The following is a 17,988-nucleotide window of genomic DNA, read 5'->3' on the forward strand; positions in this document are numbered from 1 at the left end:
GAAGTTGTAGTCAAAGTCAATGTTAGTGGATTTTACGCTCCCACAGATGCTGGCACTCCATTCATTGGAAACTGCACTGAAAGGCTTTCCGACACTTAAACGTATTGACCCTTTCTCTCCTCCCCTCCTCCTTAATCTGTTCTCTTTAGCTCCCCCAAGCACAAAAGGTAAAAAAAACCCTAAAAACAAAACAGATTTGAGGTCACTGTCGCTGTCTTGTGCTGTGTTGAGGCCTGGTGTGTGTTCATGTGCATTTCATGTGCATGTGCGTTTTGGTCTCTGCAAGATGGCGGTATAATTTGGGTGAACTAACTACCATACTGACCCATGGCATTTTCTTGTGTGTCAGTGTCGTATGTCGCTCCTCAACCTCCTGATTCAAACCATGCATTGTGGTTGTCAAAGCTTCAGTTGATCGCTCTCTTCTGCACGTCTGATCAAGCACACGCACATGTCTGTGCACACACTCGCACTCATTCATCATTGGTGATGCTGTGATGGCCGTGTTTTGCCAGTATATCCAGGGCTGGCAGTGTGACCATATGTGTAAATGTGAGGCTATGTTTGCTCTTTTGTGATTTTGGTGTGAAAAACAAGATTGCCTGTGTTATTTGTTTTGGTAGAATTCTCCAGAATAATCTGTATTGTCGTCTCCTGGGTGAAAATCCAATAGCCTATAATGACTGGCGGGATGATCTGTTCTGATGCCTTTTTATCGTTTTCAGTGTTTTGTGAATCATATGTGGGTTGAGATAAGCAGCTCTATAATCATAACAATGATGATGGTAGAACAGAAGAGTGCTCTGCCCCCCCATCAGCATGAGCTGAGCACAGAGCAGTCCCATTAGACAGCTGGCAGGCCATATGCCTGACATAGTACTGTGTGTGTGATAGATTCAAGCTTATTGACATAGAAGCAGCTCGGCAGAAAACAGAAATAGATATCACACTGTCAGATGATGATAATTGGGATTAGCAAGGAATCTGCACTGCTGCTTGGCATGTGATCAGCCGAGGTGCTAGGAGCACACATGCACAGCAGACCTCTGAAAGTAAAGACAGACAGTGACAGAAAGAAACACACACACACACACACACACACACACACACACACACACACACACACACACACACACACACACACACACACACACAAACACACACACTGCATGGTGGTGGTGTGTGATAAGTAGTTAGAAAAACTCTGGGATTGGCTCAGTGTTGGGGAAATGATGAGCATCAGATGTTTATGTTCAGGGCTGATGTGCATCATCTTTCCAGATGTACCCTTCATACTATCTTTTTCCTCTCCATCCCTTTCAGTGCAATCCAATATTCTTTCTAGCCTCGACACCTTCTTCCTCTGTTTTACTTTGCTTCTACCTGTCGCAGCTCTCCCCATCTCCACACTCTCCCCTTCTCTTCTGTAGCCCTCCCTTCCCTCCCCTCCTTCATCTCACCAGCTTCATCCATCATTCTCTGGCTCATTTGGCTTTGTTTCCCACTCTGTCGGATGAACTGACACTGGAGCTCAGGAATGATGGGGGGTGGTTAGGGGGTGAGAGGAATGTGTCGTGGGGGGATATTGGAGGACAAGTGTAGGGAGGATGAGAGAACAAATGTAAACGATTTGAAGAGAAAGTTGGAAGGATGCAGGGTTGAGAAGAGGGTTTTTGCACTTAAGTTCAAAAAACAAGATTGATACTTGTTAAAGCACGAAGACAGACAAGTGGGAATGCTGCAAGCAGTTTGTTACCTTTTTGATGACACATTGATCCAGTGAGCTGTTCAAAATGTGACGGATTAATTTATACTTCACAATTTCAAAGCAAAAGTGTTAATAATGACTGAGGCAATCGAAAGCTTTCATAGACGTGCCAAGTCCATGCCAGCTCTGCTCCCCTTTGGGTAGCGCTTGTTTCCTCCCAGGACTCTTCAGGGGACTCGAGCTCCAGGGCTTACACACACTAACATCATTAAATCAGTCTCCAAGGAAACAGGTGTCATCTCATCCAACAGAACGTAATTTGTCAAGGCAACCTAGATTACGAGATGTCCTGTGAGAAAGCCAACACGGGGCAGGGCATGTGTCTGAGTCCTCTGAGGGTTCCAAGTGTGTGGGTATTTGTGTCAGTGAGGACCAGGTGTATTCAAGCCCAGGGGGGTTCTTTTTCATTCTCTGACCTGCAACAGGGAAAAGGACTTACACACCCAGTTTGCCCTACAGATAAAGCCACAGAGGCAATGATGATGCAGATTTGGCACAGCTCTATGTTGAGTTCTGACCTTGGTTTAGAGGTTGCAGGTTATGTATTATATGTCAAATTGTAGATACAGAGCACTCCCTTAGGGACTTATGGCACGGCCATGTTGGAGGACACTCATTTAGGGTTCAAGGAAGGGCCTCTCCTCTCCTGGGTTCGGATAATCAAGTACAGGTTAAAGGGTCTTTCCTGCTCTGGGTAGGGCAAGTGAGGATCCTCTGTAGCTGTGCCGTTGCCTTTGAATCTAACAGATTCAGCTGCTGGCTGCCATTCTCCATGCAGCTCTTGTTATCTGTTTAATTAATCTATGTTATTTTTGCAGAACAGCTGGGCAAGCCTTATTTTACCTAATGCACATATACTGAAAATATATAAATAAAAAGCATGTTAGACAAGTGTTGTAGTACGAAAAGTACACATTTGATGGCACTGCTCAACAACAACTCATGAGGATAAACAATAAATGTCATTCCATACGTGTGCAGACAGGTGATATATGATCCAATGGACCATACCTTGGATAGATAATAATAGATTTTGTATTTTTAGATGAGGCTCTGCTCGTGTTCCCGTCCTTTGATCGATCCTGTTCTCCAGCAGCAATGATGTCCATTGTTACAGCAGCTGTACTTAGGTGTGTTTTGTTCTCTCTTTGATGTCCAATCCTGCGTCCTGGATTGCTATTACCAGCTTGAGCTCAGGTCACCAATTCCCCCTTCCACAGGAAGACAGAATGGATGGTTGCAGTTTCCTGTCATTACCTATTATTACTGAAGGACCATTGGAGAAAAGAAAGTGTACAAGAAGTGTGTAATATTCAGTTAAGAGGACTGTGTAATAGGGTAGTTCCCTGAGAATTATTGAGGGATGTCATAGTCAGTCTGGCAGATTCATACTCTATTGATTGTTGCAGCAAAAACAGATCATATGCAACATGATTTACGTTTTTGTTACTGCATTTCATTTTATAAACCATAATATAACAGGTATATAATATACCTGACCCGGGTACCGGGGCCATTGCAGTGAGCCACCCGCTCCTTGTATAACCAAAGTGAGTGCTGTGCTGGCAATCTTGGCACAGTCAAACACATTCCGGTCATTTTTGACCACATTGTCGTTGTCCCCAGGGTCATCCCGACTTTTCAGAAGCAAAAAAACTGACAAAAATTGACTTGACCTACCCCGAGATCGGTACCTGCCTGGCAGCCTTCCAGACTCGCTCCAATGGAAACCCATAGGGGCAAGTTTTATCTGCTTTTCTGGGCCTCAGAAAATAATTCCAAGACCAATGTGTAACCCACACAGGGAGTGCAATCCTCTGCTCCGCCAGAGGGTGGCGCATACGCCCTGTAAATTTTATAGACGCACTCACTTATCAATAACTAACATCAATAACTAGTATTGAAATATTCCCTGAGGGATTTCAATTTATAAAATATCGTATCGAACTATTAAAATATCTGTTCATAAGGTTGAAAGCTGTGAGAGAGAGTTGAGCCACATGAATGTGAGCTCCTTAAAATACCTCCGATAAGGATGATCATGCAAAATTGAGTGTCATGCTAACTGTGTTAGCTCTGTTATGTTGTGAAATACTGTTCTTTCAGTTCTACAGTCGGAGTTGTGACCCTGATACTTGGTGTTTGGTATCATATAGACACGGATTCAGATTGTTTTATGTTGTTGTAAATGCTTACAAAAGATCGCTAATTGCGCTAGCCGAGAGCTAATCGCGCTAGCTGCGAGCTAATCGTGCTAGCCGAGAGCTAATCGTGCTAACCAAATCGCTAGCATACTAATCGTTAGCATTTACATGAATTTGTCTGATTTGAACTTTGCTGCTAGCTCAACTAAGCTAGTCACTACTGTAGCAGATCTTTCATAGTATTCACTCCACCAAAGGTTAGTTATACTCTGTTTGTTGACTTAGATGTAATTTAATTGAGGGAGTGTTTACTAGACTATTTAGATATTGGGGATTCAGTTCATTAAATTGCCATATATATACGTTGATATGGATATGAGAAGCCGAAGTTCATCTTAACTGTTAAACGAATAAATATATTCAAATGTTTGGTTTAAATAGTAATGTTTAAAATGTTATTAAGATGCATAAATAGATCTAAAAGGTTAAAAAAACAAACAAATATCTGGTTTTGGAACATTCATGATTTTATTTCTATGCTGTGAGATGGAAGTGCATGATTGATTGATTGATTGATTGATTGATTGTTCATTTGAACTGATCTATCTTATGTGGTGTGATGTGTATCTATTAATTTACATAATGATTAGAGTATTTATATCCTTAAAAGATGGTTATTACTTGATTTGACATTTGAATGATGGAGATAAGGTGATCGGATTTGAACAGAAATGATACAGTAGTAACTAATGCATTCTGTACTGTATGCATAGATTGGTTTTATAGTGAGGGAGAGATCATCCGAAACCTGACCCTGGCGGTCAGTGGCGAGCCAACCCTAGAAGTCGACTGAGTGGACAAGAGCCTGGTGTGGCCAGCCATGGCATCCTTGGAAAACAGAATCATCCCGATCCTTCAATTGAGATTTAGTTTCAACTGTCACAAAGGCTAAGCAATCTTACTATGTAGTTACACTGTCATGTGGACATGACGGCACTGCTCGATAGAAAGAAGTTTGTCACTGTACTGGCTTGATAACAGCTCCAGAGTGTGTAAGTCTGATGCCATGGTGCTCTGCTGGAAACCGAGGGAGGGGGAAAATGGATTGTGAGATGAACAGCTGGTTCGGTGCGGCAGCAGCAGTGATGCAGTCATTGTAGTGGACCGTTGTGGTGAATACGGAGCTGAGTTTGAAGGCAAAGCTCTCAATTTACCAGTCCATCTACGTTCCAACCCTCACTTTTGGTCATGGGCTTTGGGTAGTGACCGAAAGAATTAGGTTGCGGATACAAGCAGCTGAAATGTGCTTCCTCCTTTGGTTGGCTGGGCTAAGCTTTACACATAGGGTGAGGAGCTTAAACATCTGGAGGGAGCTTGAAGACGAACTGCTGCTCCTTCGCACTGAAAGAAGCCAGTTGAGGTGGTTCAGGCATCAAATCAGGATGCCTCCTGGACGCCTCCCGTTAGGTGTTCCAGGCATTCACAACTGGGATCCGGCCGCGGGGGAGACACAGAAACCGCTGGAGGGATAATGTAGCCCATTTAGCCTTGGAACGCCTCGGAAGGAGCTGGAAAGCGTTGGTGGGGATGCCCTCCTAAGCATGCTCCCCCTGCAACCCGGCCTCGGATAAGTGGAGGACAATGGATGGATGGATATATAATAAACCATTGTGTTATAGGATTTATATTGCACTTAATGGACCATATACTTGTAGTGACTTGAAAATAAACTGTGTGAGTGACTGACATTTAGACACTTTCAACGTTATACTGAACGGACATGGTCAGACCACTTTTGGCTGTGGGAAGCCTTCCTTCAATATTTTCATAACGGTGTCAAGCTTTCATCTCTAATGGATACCATCAGCCACTGGAAAGATACATATCATAATTATCCCAGCAGTCTTTAGGGAGGGAAGATACCAAGATCCAAACTAGAACCACTGCCTTTGGATACGCTTATTCTGCAAGTGATCAAAGGCAGCCTGGTGATTGAACACATTTTAAGGCAAATAATAAACATGAATAAAACATGTCATGGAAGTTGTGTAGGCCCCTCAAGAAGCTAATATGACTAGGTCTGCTGCAGAATTCTAATCTGGTTTACTACTTAAGGAACGAGTGTAATGCAGTTTGAGATAATCACTCACTGAGTGTGAGAGGATTCATATAACGTGCATGATACCATGCAATGTGCTGTGTAGTTTTGTTTCCTTTGTAACTATAAAAATAACATTTCATCATTAGCTTCCCTCTTCTCCCTCTCCTCCTCCTCCTCTCTTTCTCTCTATCTATCACTCTCTCTCTCTCTCTGCCCCTCCCAATTGCTATCTTTCACTTTTCTTCTTCCCTCATGACTAACTCAGTTGGATGACGGTCAAGGTCCAGTTCTGATGACCACAGTGGCAATGCCAGTGTTCAGTACCAAGAATGAGACCGTGAGTGCACTGTTACTACCGTTATGTTTACTCAATTTGTTTTCTCCAGCAAACAGTTTAGTTTAATTGGAAAAACTATGCAATTATGTCTTGCATAACTCATTCAGGGGATTAGGGTTCGAGACAATGAACACAAATTGTGAAATAATGGTTGATTATGTTTGTCTTTGATGGACACTAATTTCAGTTTGATTGGAGTCTGTGAATTAGGATACAGTAGAGCAACACTAATTGAATACTGTGTATATCGTAGATTGAAATCTTTATGTCAAACAGTGGATCTGTATCAGACAGTGTTGTATAATTAACTGTTCAATTTGCAACTTAAGAATATTTGTTATGTGTTTGCTTGCAGAGAAACCGTGGCATCCTGCTAGGGGTGGTTGGGACAGACGTACCTGTATCTGAGCTGCTCAAGACCATACCCAAATATAAGGTACTGCTTCCAACATCACTTTGTTATCCCTACAAAAAGTTAGAGATCTTGTAGGCATTATGAGATACCCCATTACACCATCACACCTTTTATGATCTTATTTTTTGTTTTATTATCATTATTATTGGACTTTGCCACTGTGCCATTCACCTGGATGCTAAGTCAGTAAAAAACTAAAGCATGTTACTATAAAGGATTTAAATTATGTTTTATATCTGCATGTACGCCAGTCCAACTCCACAGTGCAGTAATTGAACCCCAGTAGGTTCTGTTGAAGTTTTGACACTGATTATTCACGGCTTCTTCCTCAAGTCCGGAAAACAGACAGGAAAATTATACATATGTACACTGATGCATTGTGATGGTGTCCCCTGCCACAGCCCCTTTGCTGATTCCTTTTACTTGTAGATCTGAAGCTTGGTTGGGTGCAAGATTGTGACATTTTTTCTAGACGTAGATTAATCAAACCACCCTCCTTGTATTGTGCAGTTCTGTGATTTTCATCCCTGCAAGAAAAAAATACAAAGAGCTTGATTAGCCTTGATTTGCAGTTCTGTACAGATTTCTCATGCATTGGTTTGTGTGTGGGGGTTGTGTTTATCCTTCCTAGCTGGGCATTCACGGTTACGCCTTTGCAATCACCAACAACGGCTACATCCTCACCCATCCAGATCTACGGCCACTTGTGAGTATTACCTCCAGCGCCATCTGGATGCTCTGTAACAAGTTAACTGAGGGCCTGTCCACACGAAAACGTTTTCAGTGCGTAAACGCAGACGTCATGTGCGTTTCGCCCTTCCGTCCATACGAATCCGGCGTTCGCGGTGTGAAAACGCACTTTTTTGAAACAGCTCTCAGGGTGGAAATGAAAAAAACGGCACCCCTCCGTTTCATGTTCGTTTTCGTTTGGACGGCGAAAACGAATACGCTGACGTCATCGCACCGCTCCTCGACCCTCGAGCCTGACTTCTTCCCCCGCGACGTCTCGTAAAAACAAAAATCAACGGCGGCCTCCGTGCTCGTAGCAGATATTCTGCTCGTCTGTACGTCGGTGTATCAGGGCCACTGTATGAAAAAAACAACGGAGCCGAGAGAGGGGGCGATATTCCGGGGAAAAAGCTACTTTATTACGAGGCTAAAAAACAACCGCTAGCTAATGAATGTAGGCATTTATTTGTCTAATTAATCCATCCCAACGTGTGACAACGCCTCGTCAAGGTCCTTAGGGTGACGGCTGTTGGTGCTTATTGTTGGTTTTATTTATACGGGCCAAATTGTCATCTTATGGGTGTTTATTGATCGGGTGGTCGGGCGGAGATCAGCCGTAACTCTCACGTGTTGCCATAGCAATAGCAAACATCCGGTCAAGCTCCGTCTCTTCTTCTGCGTTTTTGTAGCAGAAACAGCGCCGCATAAGGGCCTGGAATATGTACTACAGCGCGCTGAGTCATTTTCAGTGGATTCGTCTGGACGCGGATTTTCTTGAAACGACGCCAAGGCAAAACGGAGAAAAACAGTTTGTTTTGCTTCGTCTGGACGGCCCCTGAGTAGAAACCATATTATCATAACAATCCCTTTTAGGCCGCAGAGATTGAAGTTCAAATGTATTCATTTATTTTGTACAAGCAACTCAGGAATACTAACTCATGAGGTCATGTCAAGTCAATTACTGATTTCGCTGTCACATCGAGATGCCGATTGACATAGAAAATGAGTGCGTAGTTGTGTGGGTGCTCTATGTGCCATGCGGTTCATGTGTGTTGGCTGCATGGCAGATCAGAAGAGTGCTTTCCAGGCCTCTGATGTGCTGTGAATAGACAGAGATACAGCTTCTGAATGGCTGTGATTAACTCTATTGTACTCACTCACTCTTCTCACTGGTGGATGAGGGGAGAGAGGGCAGAAAGGGAAGGGAGGGGGGTCGAGGAGAGCAAAGGAACCTGCTTACTTTGACAATAGGTGCAGAGTGGCAAAGCTGGATGCAACACTGGATGAAAATGGACAGAGATGGTAGGATGGGAGCAGAGCAGACATGGAGCAGGGAACAGACAGCGAGACAGACAGACAGATGGTTTAATTGCGGTCTCATTAAAGACGTTAATGAACAGTGTTTAACGACTAATGAGGGGTGGGAGTCTGTCCTCACTGGCAGATGAATGGAGAGGGACTCACAAGTACACACACATATGAGACATTAATACACTCAATACTCCATCATCTTTATTTAATGTCCATATTAAACAGGGTCAATCAGGTAGAGAGGTAGAGGTGATGATCAGTACTATGTTTGGTTAACTGGCTGTGTTGTTTGCTACAAATAATAATCAAAGGACATTATTTTAAAATTATGTAAAAAGAAGTGAATTATTATTATTATTATTATTATTATTATTATTAGTATTATTATTATTATTATTATTATTATTATTATTATTATTATTACAGACTGTACAGACTGTTATCGTACTGCTACCAATATTCATGCTTAGCTAAACTAACTGTCTAATTTCTGCTGCTCTGACAGTAAATAAATTATTCATATTGATTTAATTTGTCATTGTCATTATCACTGTTATTTGATATCGTTGCAAATTGACTGGGTTTTGTACAAAACAAACGATTTGAAAAAATATTACCTTGGGCTATATGTCGTAAAAAAATAAATAGATGAATTGTTAGTGAAAATAATAATTAGGTGCAGTGTAGTACACTCTTTTTGTTTCCTTGTCTTTGGTGTCTGTGCATGCATCCTTGTTTACATGGGTCTGTGTGTCCAGTATGGAGATGGCAAGAAGCGAAGGAAACCAAACTACAGCAGTGTGGATCTGTCTGAGGTGGAATGGGAGGATAAGGATGATACGGTGAGACACTTGTACTCAATCTTATGGTGGTCCTGAGAGCTCAATGCACTGCAAATTAAGAAAACACATTAAAATGAAACAAACATTCAACATAAATAAATATGTCCAAAAAGGATTTGGAAGAATATACTTATATGGTCGAACTCCTTCTCCTTAAACCTTGTGAAAATCATGCGTCGTGTTTTTTATTTTTTTTATTTTATTTTTGTTTATCTTCGAGCCGTTTCAGTACAAGCCTGATATTCACACAAGCCCGAAGTCTAAGTTTAAGCCAATCGTTGACCTCCTTTTTACTTTGGTTCTGCCCTCTGAGCTGTCAATCACAACAGAGCCAAGAGATCCATTGATCCTTTTAACGACGAGGTGAATTTGAACTAACCGTGACAAACATTGTCAGGTCTAATCTGTAATTTATATTGAATATGGACAAAACGGAATGTAATCTAGGTGGCCGATGTGGACAATGACATTTAGCAACACTGGTATGGTCCTTTCATTTGTTGTGTGTTGTGCTCTCAGTACAATCTACATTAAACATGATCACAGTATCTCAATTCAAATCTGATGTCTGAGATTTAGTATGTGCTTTGTGCTGCTAGCTGAGAAATGCCATGGTCAACAGGAAGACAGGGACCTTCTCCATGGAGGTGAAGAAGAGTGTTGACAAAGGGGTGAGCACTCCGCAAACACACATAAACACTTTTCTGGTCCTCCCAAAGGATGTGCCAAAGGAAATACTCAGCAGGGAGATTCCACTCTGCCAAGGGGCTGTCAGGCTTGGCACAGTGATATACAGGATTGACTTGGGGATTTTGTTTCTGATTTTGTTTGCTCTGCACTCATAGGTGTGTCTGTCTGTCTGTGAGTGTGAGCTCCTTATCTCCACCAAGCACATGTTGCTGAGTACGGAGAGACAGCACCCCAATGATTCTCTTTACTTAAATATCCAAGAGAGAGAGGCATTCAGGTGTGTGTGTGTGGTGTGTGTGTGTGTGTGTGTGTGTGTGTGTGTGTGTGTGTGTGTGTGTGTGTGTGTGTGTGTGTGTGTGCACTGTGCATTTTCAAAGCTTAGTAAAGGGCATTATACATTAACCTGATTATTAAGCATTCAATATGTTAATACACACACACACACACACACACACACACATGTACACACAGATGCCTATTCACAATCCTTCTCCAATACTCAAGCACTGCAAAAACACACATCCATCTGCAGAGTAACAGGTTGCGTGACAACCACAGCTTGTAGTCTTTGCACCACTAGATGGAGCCAGACTGCAGCAAATAACATGAGATTACTGCTATCACTGTTTACTGCTTACTGCAGCGTATAATGGAATGTATTAATGTATTTTATTTCAGAAACGCGTTCTGGTGTTGCATAATGATTACTACTACACAGACATCAAGGGGACTCCCTTCAGGTAAGAGCAGGTTTCTTTGCACATAAAAGAAGTAGTGAATTGTCGTTTGAAAAGAATATATATATTTTGTTTTTAGTCTAGGGGTAGCTCTCTCCAGAGGCCATGGAAAGTATTTTTTCAGAGGGAATGTCACAGTAGAGGAAGGTAGGAAAACCTCCCTTTTCTTTATCTGCCCCACTCACTTGAACTCATTTGATTCCTGTTTCGTTTCATTTTGTATCCCCTCTTCTTCTTCTTTCTCTTCAGTTGTGTTTGTATTTCACAATCAGCGAACACTTCTTTACTCTGCTACAGTGATGGAAGTACCAGTAGCCTACGATACCAAATTATATATGTAACATGGTACTCCACCACAAGTAAAAATCCTGTTTTCAATATTTATTTATTTTCAGTGAAAGATCAAAATTAAAAACCCCTGGACCAGCAATTGTTATAAAGCCCACATCAACTATACACTTAAGGGGGAGTTTTTATGAAATTGGGAGGAGCCACTCTAACGTTAATAAAGTATATCAAGTAAAAGTACTCATGCAGAAAGGCTCATTTGTCTTTATATTATTATTACATGAGTGTATTACTGAGGGGTTGACATATGAGCAGCATTTCACTGTGTTGGTGCTGTTGCTGTCGGGTGCTTTAATTGGCAGCAATGCATCATATTTTAGAAGCTATTCATATGATTTTAATCTTCTGAGTGACTTGCTTTGAAATGTTCTAAACATAGAACGGTAACAAAAAACAATATATAAATATATGTGAGTATATACACTCACACCTGCACAGTCACACTTACTTGTTCAATAGAAATGTAGTGATAATGAAGCCACAATTGGACAGGAAGTTAAATATTTCTTTAGTGGCTCGGTAGGTGTGTCCGTGTCTTGACAGTGCATATGTCTGCCCTTGCCTATGTGTGCCTCAGGGTGTGTGTGTGTGTGTGTGTGTGTGTGTGTGTGTGTGTGTGTGTGTGTGTGTGTGTGTGTGTGTCTATTTTCATCTCCAGCCTCATGTATGTAAATATTCATGTGGCGGTGGTGTGTATGTGCATGTCTGTGTGTTTCTCTAAACATGTCCATCATGCAGAGCCCTCTGAGCATGACTTGGCTCTTCCTGATCTAATCAGACCTGTCACATCCATTCAAAAAACACATTTTTCAACCCTGGTGTGTGTGTGTGTATAAAAGTGTGTGCATTTGAGGTATAGATGCCAACCCCTTATTATTATGAGTTCATATTGAGTGCTTTGCTTATTTCGTTTGAGAGACATACTTCTTATTTTGTTTCAGGACTTCATGACTTGGAGCATCCTGACGTAGCGCTGGCAGATGAATGGTAAGGGTATATCGATGGTGTTTGTGTCCTGACAAACTGATATCAAGTCAAACTGGACTGTGTGTGTGTGTGTGTGTGTTTGTGTGTGTGTGTGTGTGTGTGTGTGTGTGTGTGTGTGTGTGTGTGTGTGTGTGTGTGTGTGTGTGTGTGTGTGTGTGTGTGAAAAATAGATACACACACAGTATAAACATAATAGTGATATAACACATTTGGAATCTGCAGGACGTTGACTTGGTTTGTGTCACTTGAGAAGCTGCGGTCTACAGGATTTAGAACCAAAATCTAAATATATTACAGTAAACGCTTTTCAAATGAATGCTTGTAAATGGAAAAACCTTCTTGGTTTTACTTCACATTCTTTTTCATTATAGATGCCTTGCAATGCAAAAGTAATTTAAACAAACTGGACTATATCGATCATCATCTGAAATCATCCGTTTTAAAATTGCTGGTGTAAGTTATGACTGTGTTGCATGTTATTGTAACTAATGTCCTTATTGTCCATTCTGTTATATTGCAGGACGTACTGCAACACAGACGAGCACCCAGAGCATCGCTACCTGTCCCAGATGGAGGCAATCAAACTCTACCTTAGTGGACACGAACCACACCTACAATGTTGGTTAAAGTCTCCTACAAATCCCCCATTCCTCTCTGCTCATAGAATGAAATCATTTGAATGTGTTGTGGCTAGTTTGTGAAAGAAATCCATGTATTTGTTTTGTTAGGTGACAAGGAGCTGATTCAGGAGGTTCTCTTTGACGCGGTGGTGACTGCCCCTTTGGAGGCTTATTGGACAAGCCTCGTGCTCAATAAGTCTGAGTGTGTGAACTACTCTACGCTTCTTTCTCACAGAAACTTCTGCATGAAATCAAGACAAACTCAATCCTGTAGACAAAGACCAATTCTATGTTGTAGACATTTGCAGAAATACACCGTCAATAATTGCATGAAGTTACTTTTACAGAACACCAAAAATCTATGGTTCTTGTAAAAGCCTCTGTCCTGATTGATGTTGAAAGGAAATGTAACACACATGCACCTTACTGTCTGTATTTGTCACACACAGGAACTCTGACAAAGGGGTGGAGATAGCCTACTTGGGCTCAAGAACAGGCCTGTCTCGAATTAATCTGTTTGTGGTGCCTGACGAGCTTACAAACCAGTATGTATGCTGAGTGTATGTATGTTCTGTACGTAAACACATGTATAAGCTTATGAGTTATGTGTTGATCGTCTATTTGTTTATGCTTCCAGTGACTATATATTATGCTGTATGTTTGTACATCCTCTGTATCTTCATCCTCTCTGTTTCCTGTCTGCTTCAAGAGACTTTCTGACAGCTGAAGACAAAGAGGGGGTGTTCAACGCCGATCACTTTCCCCTGTGGTACAAGAGAGCGGCAGAACAAGTTCCTGGGACGTTTGTCTACTCTCTACCATTCAACTCAGGTTAGTGGTGAGGAAGTTATGAGAAATGAATGTCAGTTTTGCTTTTGAATTATTTTTATTTCTATACAGTTATCAATTCTATTGTGATATAGTGATACTGGCAACACCACAATAGACCCACTCACATTTTAGCAAATGCACATTTAAAATCTTCCTGGTATTAAAAAGACCTTTTTCAAATTTCCTTCACCCCCCTCTTTTCCTCTTTCCCCCATATTTGGTCATTTTCTCTCGCCATGCATCTCTACCTCCCCTTCCTCTCTTATTAATTCTGGGCTGTGTTCTTGTGGACAGGACTGATTGCTGTGGGTTGAAATAAGATACATTAGGAGGAGGTTCAGCCTTTTCCATAGTGACTTGGCCAGGACACACATATAGACACACACTCAGAAAAAAGCACACACACACACACAGGCACCTCACGGTACAGTTGTTGCAGTTTAACTACGTCTCTACGAAATGGTTTCCCCTCCAGAGGGAGAATGTGTTCTCATCTGTCCTCGGCCTCAGGCTTTCCATTAGTGCCAGCTAATACAAGTGATCTGAAAGCCTCTTATTTACTCGCCGGACTTGCCTTGGATGCACTCTTCCTCTCAGGACTGTGGTCGTTAGCTGTAGCCATGAAATAATACTCTGTGGTATTTATGTTCAGTGTTTCTCTCTGCAATCACCCTGTGGTCAGTTCAGAACTAATAAGGAATTATGATACGTGATGTGAACTGTGTGTGTGTGTGTGTGTGTGTGTGTGTGTGTGTGTGTGTGTGCGTTTTGTGTTTGTATGTGCTTTTATGTGTGTGGCTTAGGATCAGAAAACAAGAGTGTTGTATTGGCCAGCACCGCCATTCAGCTTCTGGATGAGAGGAAATCACCCATAGCTGCGGGTAAGTTGGGACTCAAGTTGCTCTCTCTCTCTCTCTCTCTCTCTCTCTCTCTCTCTCTCTCTCTCTCTCACTCACACACACACACACACACACACACTCGCACACACACACACACACACACACACACACACACACACACACACTTCTGCATTGACAGATGTTGCAATATTCCGTACTTGCACTGCTATGTCGGTTTTGTTTTCCTGGTCTCTACAGTTGTTGAACCTCACTTCTTGTCCTCTTTTTGAGTTGAAACATTCACTGCCCACATGTACTGACTGTGCTGATTTTTTTGTCCACACACGTCCCTCTGCATGAACGCATGCTCAAAAGAAGGCGAGAGTGCAACATTGCACAGACGTTTGAATCAAGGAGCATTTATGCCTACATTTATTAATAGAAGCCAGTTTCATAAACCCCTTTTGTGCATTCATGTTTCCCCCTGTGCTTATTTAAGGCATATTGTGGCCGAGAGGATTTCATTGTGGCCTGCCTCATCTCACGTCCTGGTGACTCAGAAGCCCCACAATGTCACGCCCATATAATGCAACTTTGTGCAATCAGCAAGTTGATGGTACGAAGCACAGCCCTTGTTCTGTTTGCCATCATCTTAGTTATGGAGGAAAGGAATTGCTGATTTAGTGGAAGACATTTGGACTGGATAAAGATAATTTCATAGTAGTTATGGTACTACCTTTAGGACAAATTCTAGAAAGATGATATAATATCATTCATTACCCACCTCTCCTGAAGGTACAGGATCATTTTGTGTGTTACAGTACAAGTTACCATATTGTAGCCCTAGTGCCGTAAGCACAGGCAGAGCCATGGGTAATACGCTTTTTCAACCACAAGCACGTATTCACCCACTGAAAATTTGCACAAGAGTTGCCGGCCAATTAGGATGTGAGTACCCGACATGAGGACCCCATAGTATATACATTGGCACACACTGCTGTCTGCCATCCCACCCACTCTCCATCAAGCGGCATAGGAGAGACAGAGAGAGTAGAGGGCTGTGCTCACAGAACTATGGTTACAATATCTTAACGTTTTAATTTGTGAAGGCTTCTACTGGACTCTTAAAGTGGGTGGAGCCCAATGAATGCATGCCACGATATAGCATAGACTCAGCCACACGAATCCTGACCAGCTAGAGATTAGTTGCTACATCCCACTTATTACCACCCACAAATTTAACATCCATTATCTCTAACCGCTTATCCTGTTAAGGAGTCAATCCCAGCTAACGTTGGGTGACATGGTCCTCACATTCATACCTACGGGCAAGTCATCAATTAACCTAACCTGCATGTCTTTGGAATGTGGGAGGAAGCCAGCTCTTTGGTCAGGTGTCTTCAGTTGACACAGAGTCCTCTTTCGCTCACTTTCCCCTTATCACCTTGGCAGCAAGAAGGATGGTCCTGGAAGCGTGGGCACTCTCTCCCGCCACCAGGCACGTGCACACATACATCAAATCAGGGCTTAAAGTGTAAGTTTGGTGGAAATTGAAAATAAAGCTATTTTCTGAATGAAAATACATGAACTAAGCCGTGGAGGAAGTAATTATCGCTCATCACGCAGTTCAGAGCTAGCACGGGTCGGAGCTAGAGTCCAAAATCGCAAACAGTGGGTTAGCATGGGGCAGACAGCCACACGCTTTCAAAATCGCATTTTTAAACCACTAACATTGCTCAAAACAGCGCCAAACCTCGTCAGCAGCTTGCTCTGGGTGTCTACACATAAAACGAAGCACCAACAACTCAGTTCATGAACCCGAAGTTTATAACAGAAGACAGTTAAGAACACTCACCAATTCTACCCCTGCCAGCTCCTCGCGAAGGATAGTCCGTAAGTGTCGATTACCGAACGCAATGCAAAAGTGAAAGTGAAACTGAAGATTTCGCCCAGAATAAAACGAGTATACTTTTAAATTAGTGGCAGTTTGGCCAAATATAAGTTAATAACGGTGGGTAAAAACGTCGGGATGGTTTGTATACACTTCCAATCAGTTCAAGACAGCAGCCTTATCTGAAGCACATACATGTCACGCGAGATCTCACACGGGAACTCGTTCGGTAATCGACACTTACGGACTATCCTTCGCGAGGAGCTGGCAGGGGTAGAATTGGTGAGTGTTCTTAACTGTCTTCTGTTATAAACTTCGGGTTCATGAACTGAGTTGTTGGTGCTTCGTTTTATGTGTAGACACCCAGAGCAAGCTGCTGACGAGGTTTGGCGCTGTTTTGAGCAATGTTAGTGGTTTAAAAATGCGATTTTGAAAGCGTGTGGCTGTCTGCCCCATGCTAACCCACTGTTTGCGATTTTGGACTCTAGCTCCGACCCGTGCTAGCTCTGAACTGCGTGATGAGCGATAATTACTTCCTCCACGGCTTAGTTGATGTATTTTCATTCAGAAAATAGCTTTATTTTCAATTTCCGCCAAACTTACACTTTAAGATAAGATAAGATAAGATAGTCTTTATTCGTCCCGCAGTGGGGAAAATTTACATCGTTACAGCAGCAAGACAGTAGAAAAATAAGGATAATAAATAATAAACATGCATTGACAAGAAAAGTACAATATAAAAAAGATATTAACACTAAGACTAAATAAAGTTAAATAAAGTAGAATGTATAATGCCCTTGTGTGTGCCTTTGAAAGGATGCACGGTTGCACGAATGCAAAATTGAATGTATATGCAGTCATGCTGTGCAGTTAGCAAACATCAGTCATATGGTATGTGACCACAGAAAGTAGCCTATAAGCACCTCCAAATGTGTCAAGTTGCGAGGCTACCTTTTGCCCTTGAGGGAATCAGTGGAATGTGGTAGATTTGATTAATTTGACACCGTGAATGTGATTTCTTTTTCATGTTGTAGTTTGTAGACTGATGTTGTCCTTTAAAGACAATCCACGCTGAGCTTTTGCGGATTCTTTTCATTTTGGAGCTGAGCTATTCACCATACATAATTATGCATATTATGCAAAAGACTGAGCTCCACGTCCTTAATCTGTAAAAAATAAAAAAACACAGTCAGACACACAGTAATAGGATCTTAGCCATACAAGAAATGCATCTCTCTATATAGAAGGCATATGCCTTTGCCTTCTATATGGAGAGGTGATAAGAAGAGACCATAAGGTAAGGCTAATATAGAGGTGATAGAGGCAGCATTGCAGCCAGAGGAAGTGCATCTTTGTCAGTACTATTAAGCTGAGTTTCTGCAAGTGAGGGTAACCAGT

The 17,988-nt window shown here is 42.0% G+C and overlaps 1 protein-coding gene across 2 annotated transcripts in view; it reads left to right on the forward strand.

Moving 5' to 3' along the window:
* The window catches only part of cacna2d3a (calcium channel, voltage-dependent, alpha 2/delta subunit 3a), a 120,816-nt gene that overhangs the window by 75,951 nt on the left and 26,877 nt on the right, over window positions 1-17,988 (forward strand). The window contains exons 13-26 of one of the 2 annotated variants that reach the window (XM_084015472.1): window positions 150-167; window positions 6,279-6,350; window positions 6,706-6,786; window positions 7,397-7,471; window positions 9,564-9,647; window positions 10,247-10,318; window positions 11,016-11,077; window positions 11,154-11,221; window positions 12,364-12,409; window positions 12,930-13,027; window positions 13,138-13,231; window positions 13,479-13,574; window positions 13,739-13,860; window positions 14,664-14,741. In XM_084015472.1, coding sequence (XP_083871598.1) covers window positions 150-167; window positions 6,279-6,350; window positions 6,706-6,786; window positions 7,397-7,471; window positions 9,564-9,647; window positions 10,247-10,318; window positions 11,016-11,077; window positions 11,154-11,221; window positions 12,364-12,409; window positions 12,930-13,027; window positions 13,138-13,231; window positions 13,479-13,574; window positions 13,739-13,860; window positions 14,664-14,741 — 1,066 coding nt within the window. The remainder of the gene's footprint in view (window positions 1-149; window positions 168-6,278; window positions 6,351-6,705; window positions 6,787-7,396; window positions 7,472-9,563; window positions 9,648-10,246; window positions 10,319-11,015; window positions 11,078-11,153; window positions 11,222-12,363; window positions 12,410-12,929; window positions 13,028-13,137; window positions 13,232-13,478; window positions 13,575-13,738; window positions 13,861-14,663; window positions 14,742-17,988) is intronic. The other variant, XM_084015473.1, reaches the window with a different exon arrangement.

This window comes from Eutrigla gurnardus, assembly GCF_963514095.1.
Source record: "Eutrigla gurnardus genome assembly, chromosome: 8".
Taxonomy (NCBI): domain Eukaryota; kingdom Metazoa; phylum Chordata; class Actinopteri; order Perciformes; family Triglidae; genus Eutrigla; species Eutrigla gurnardus.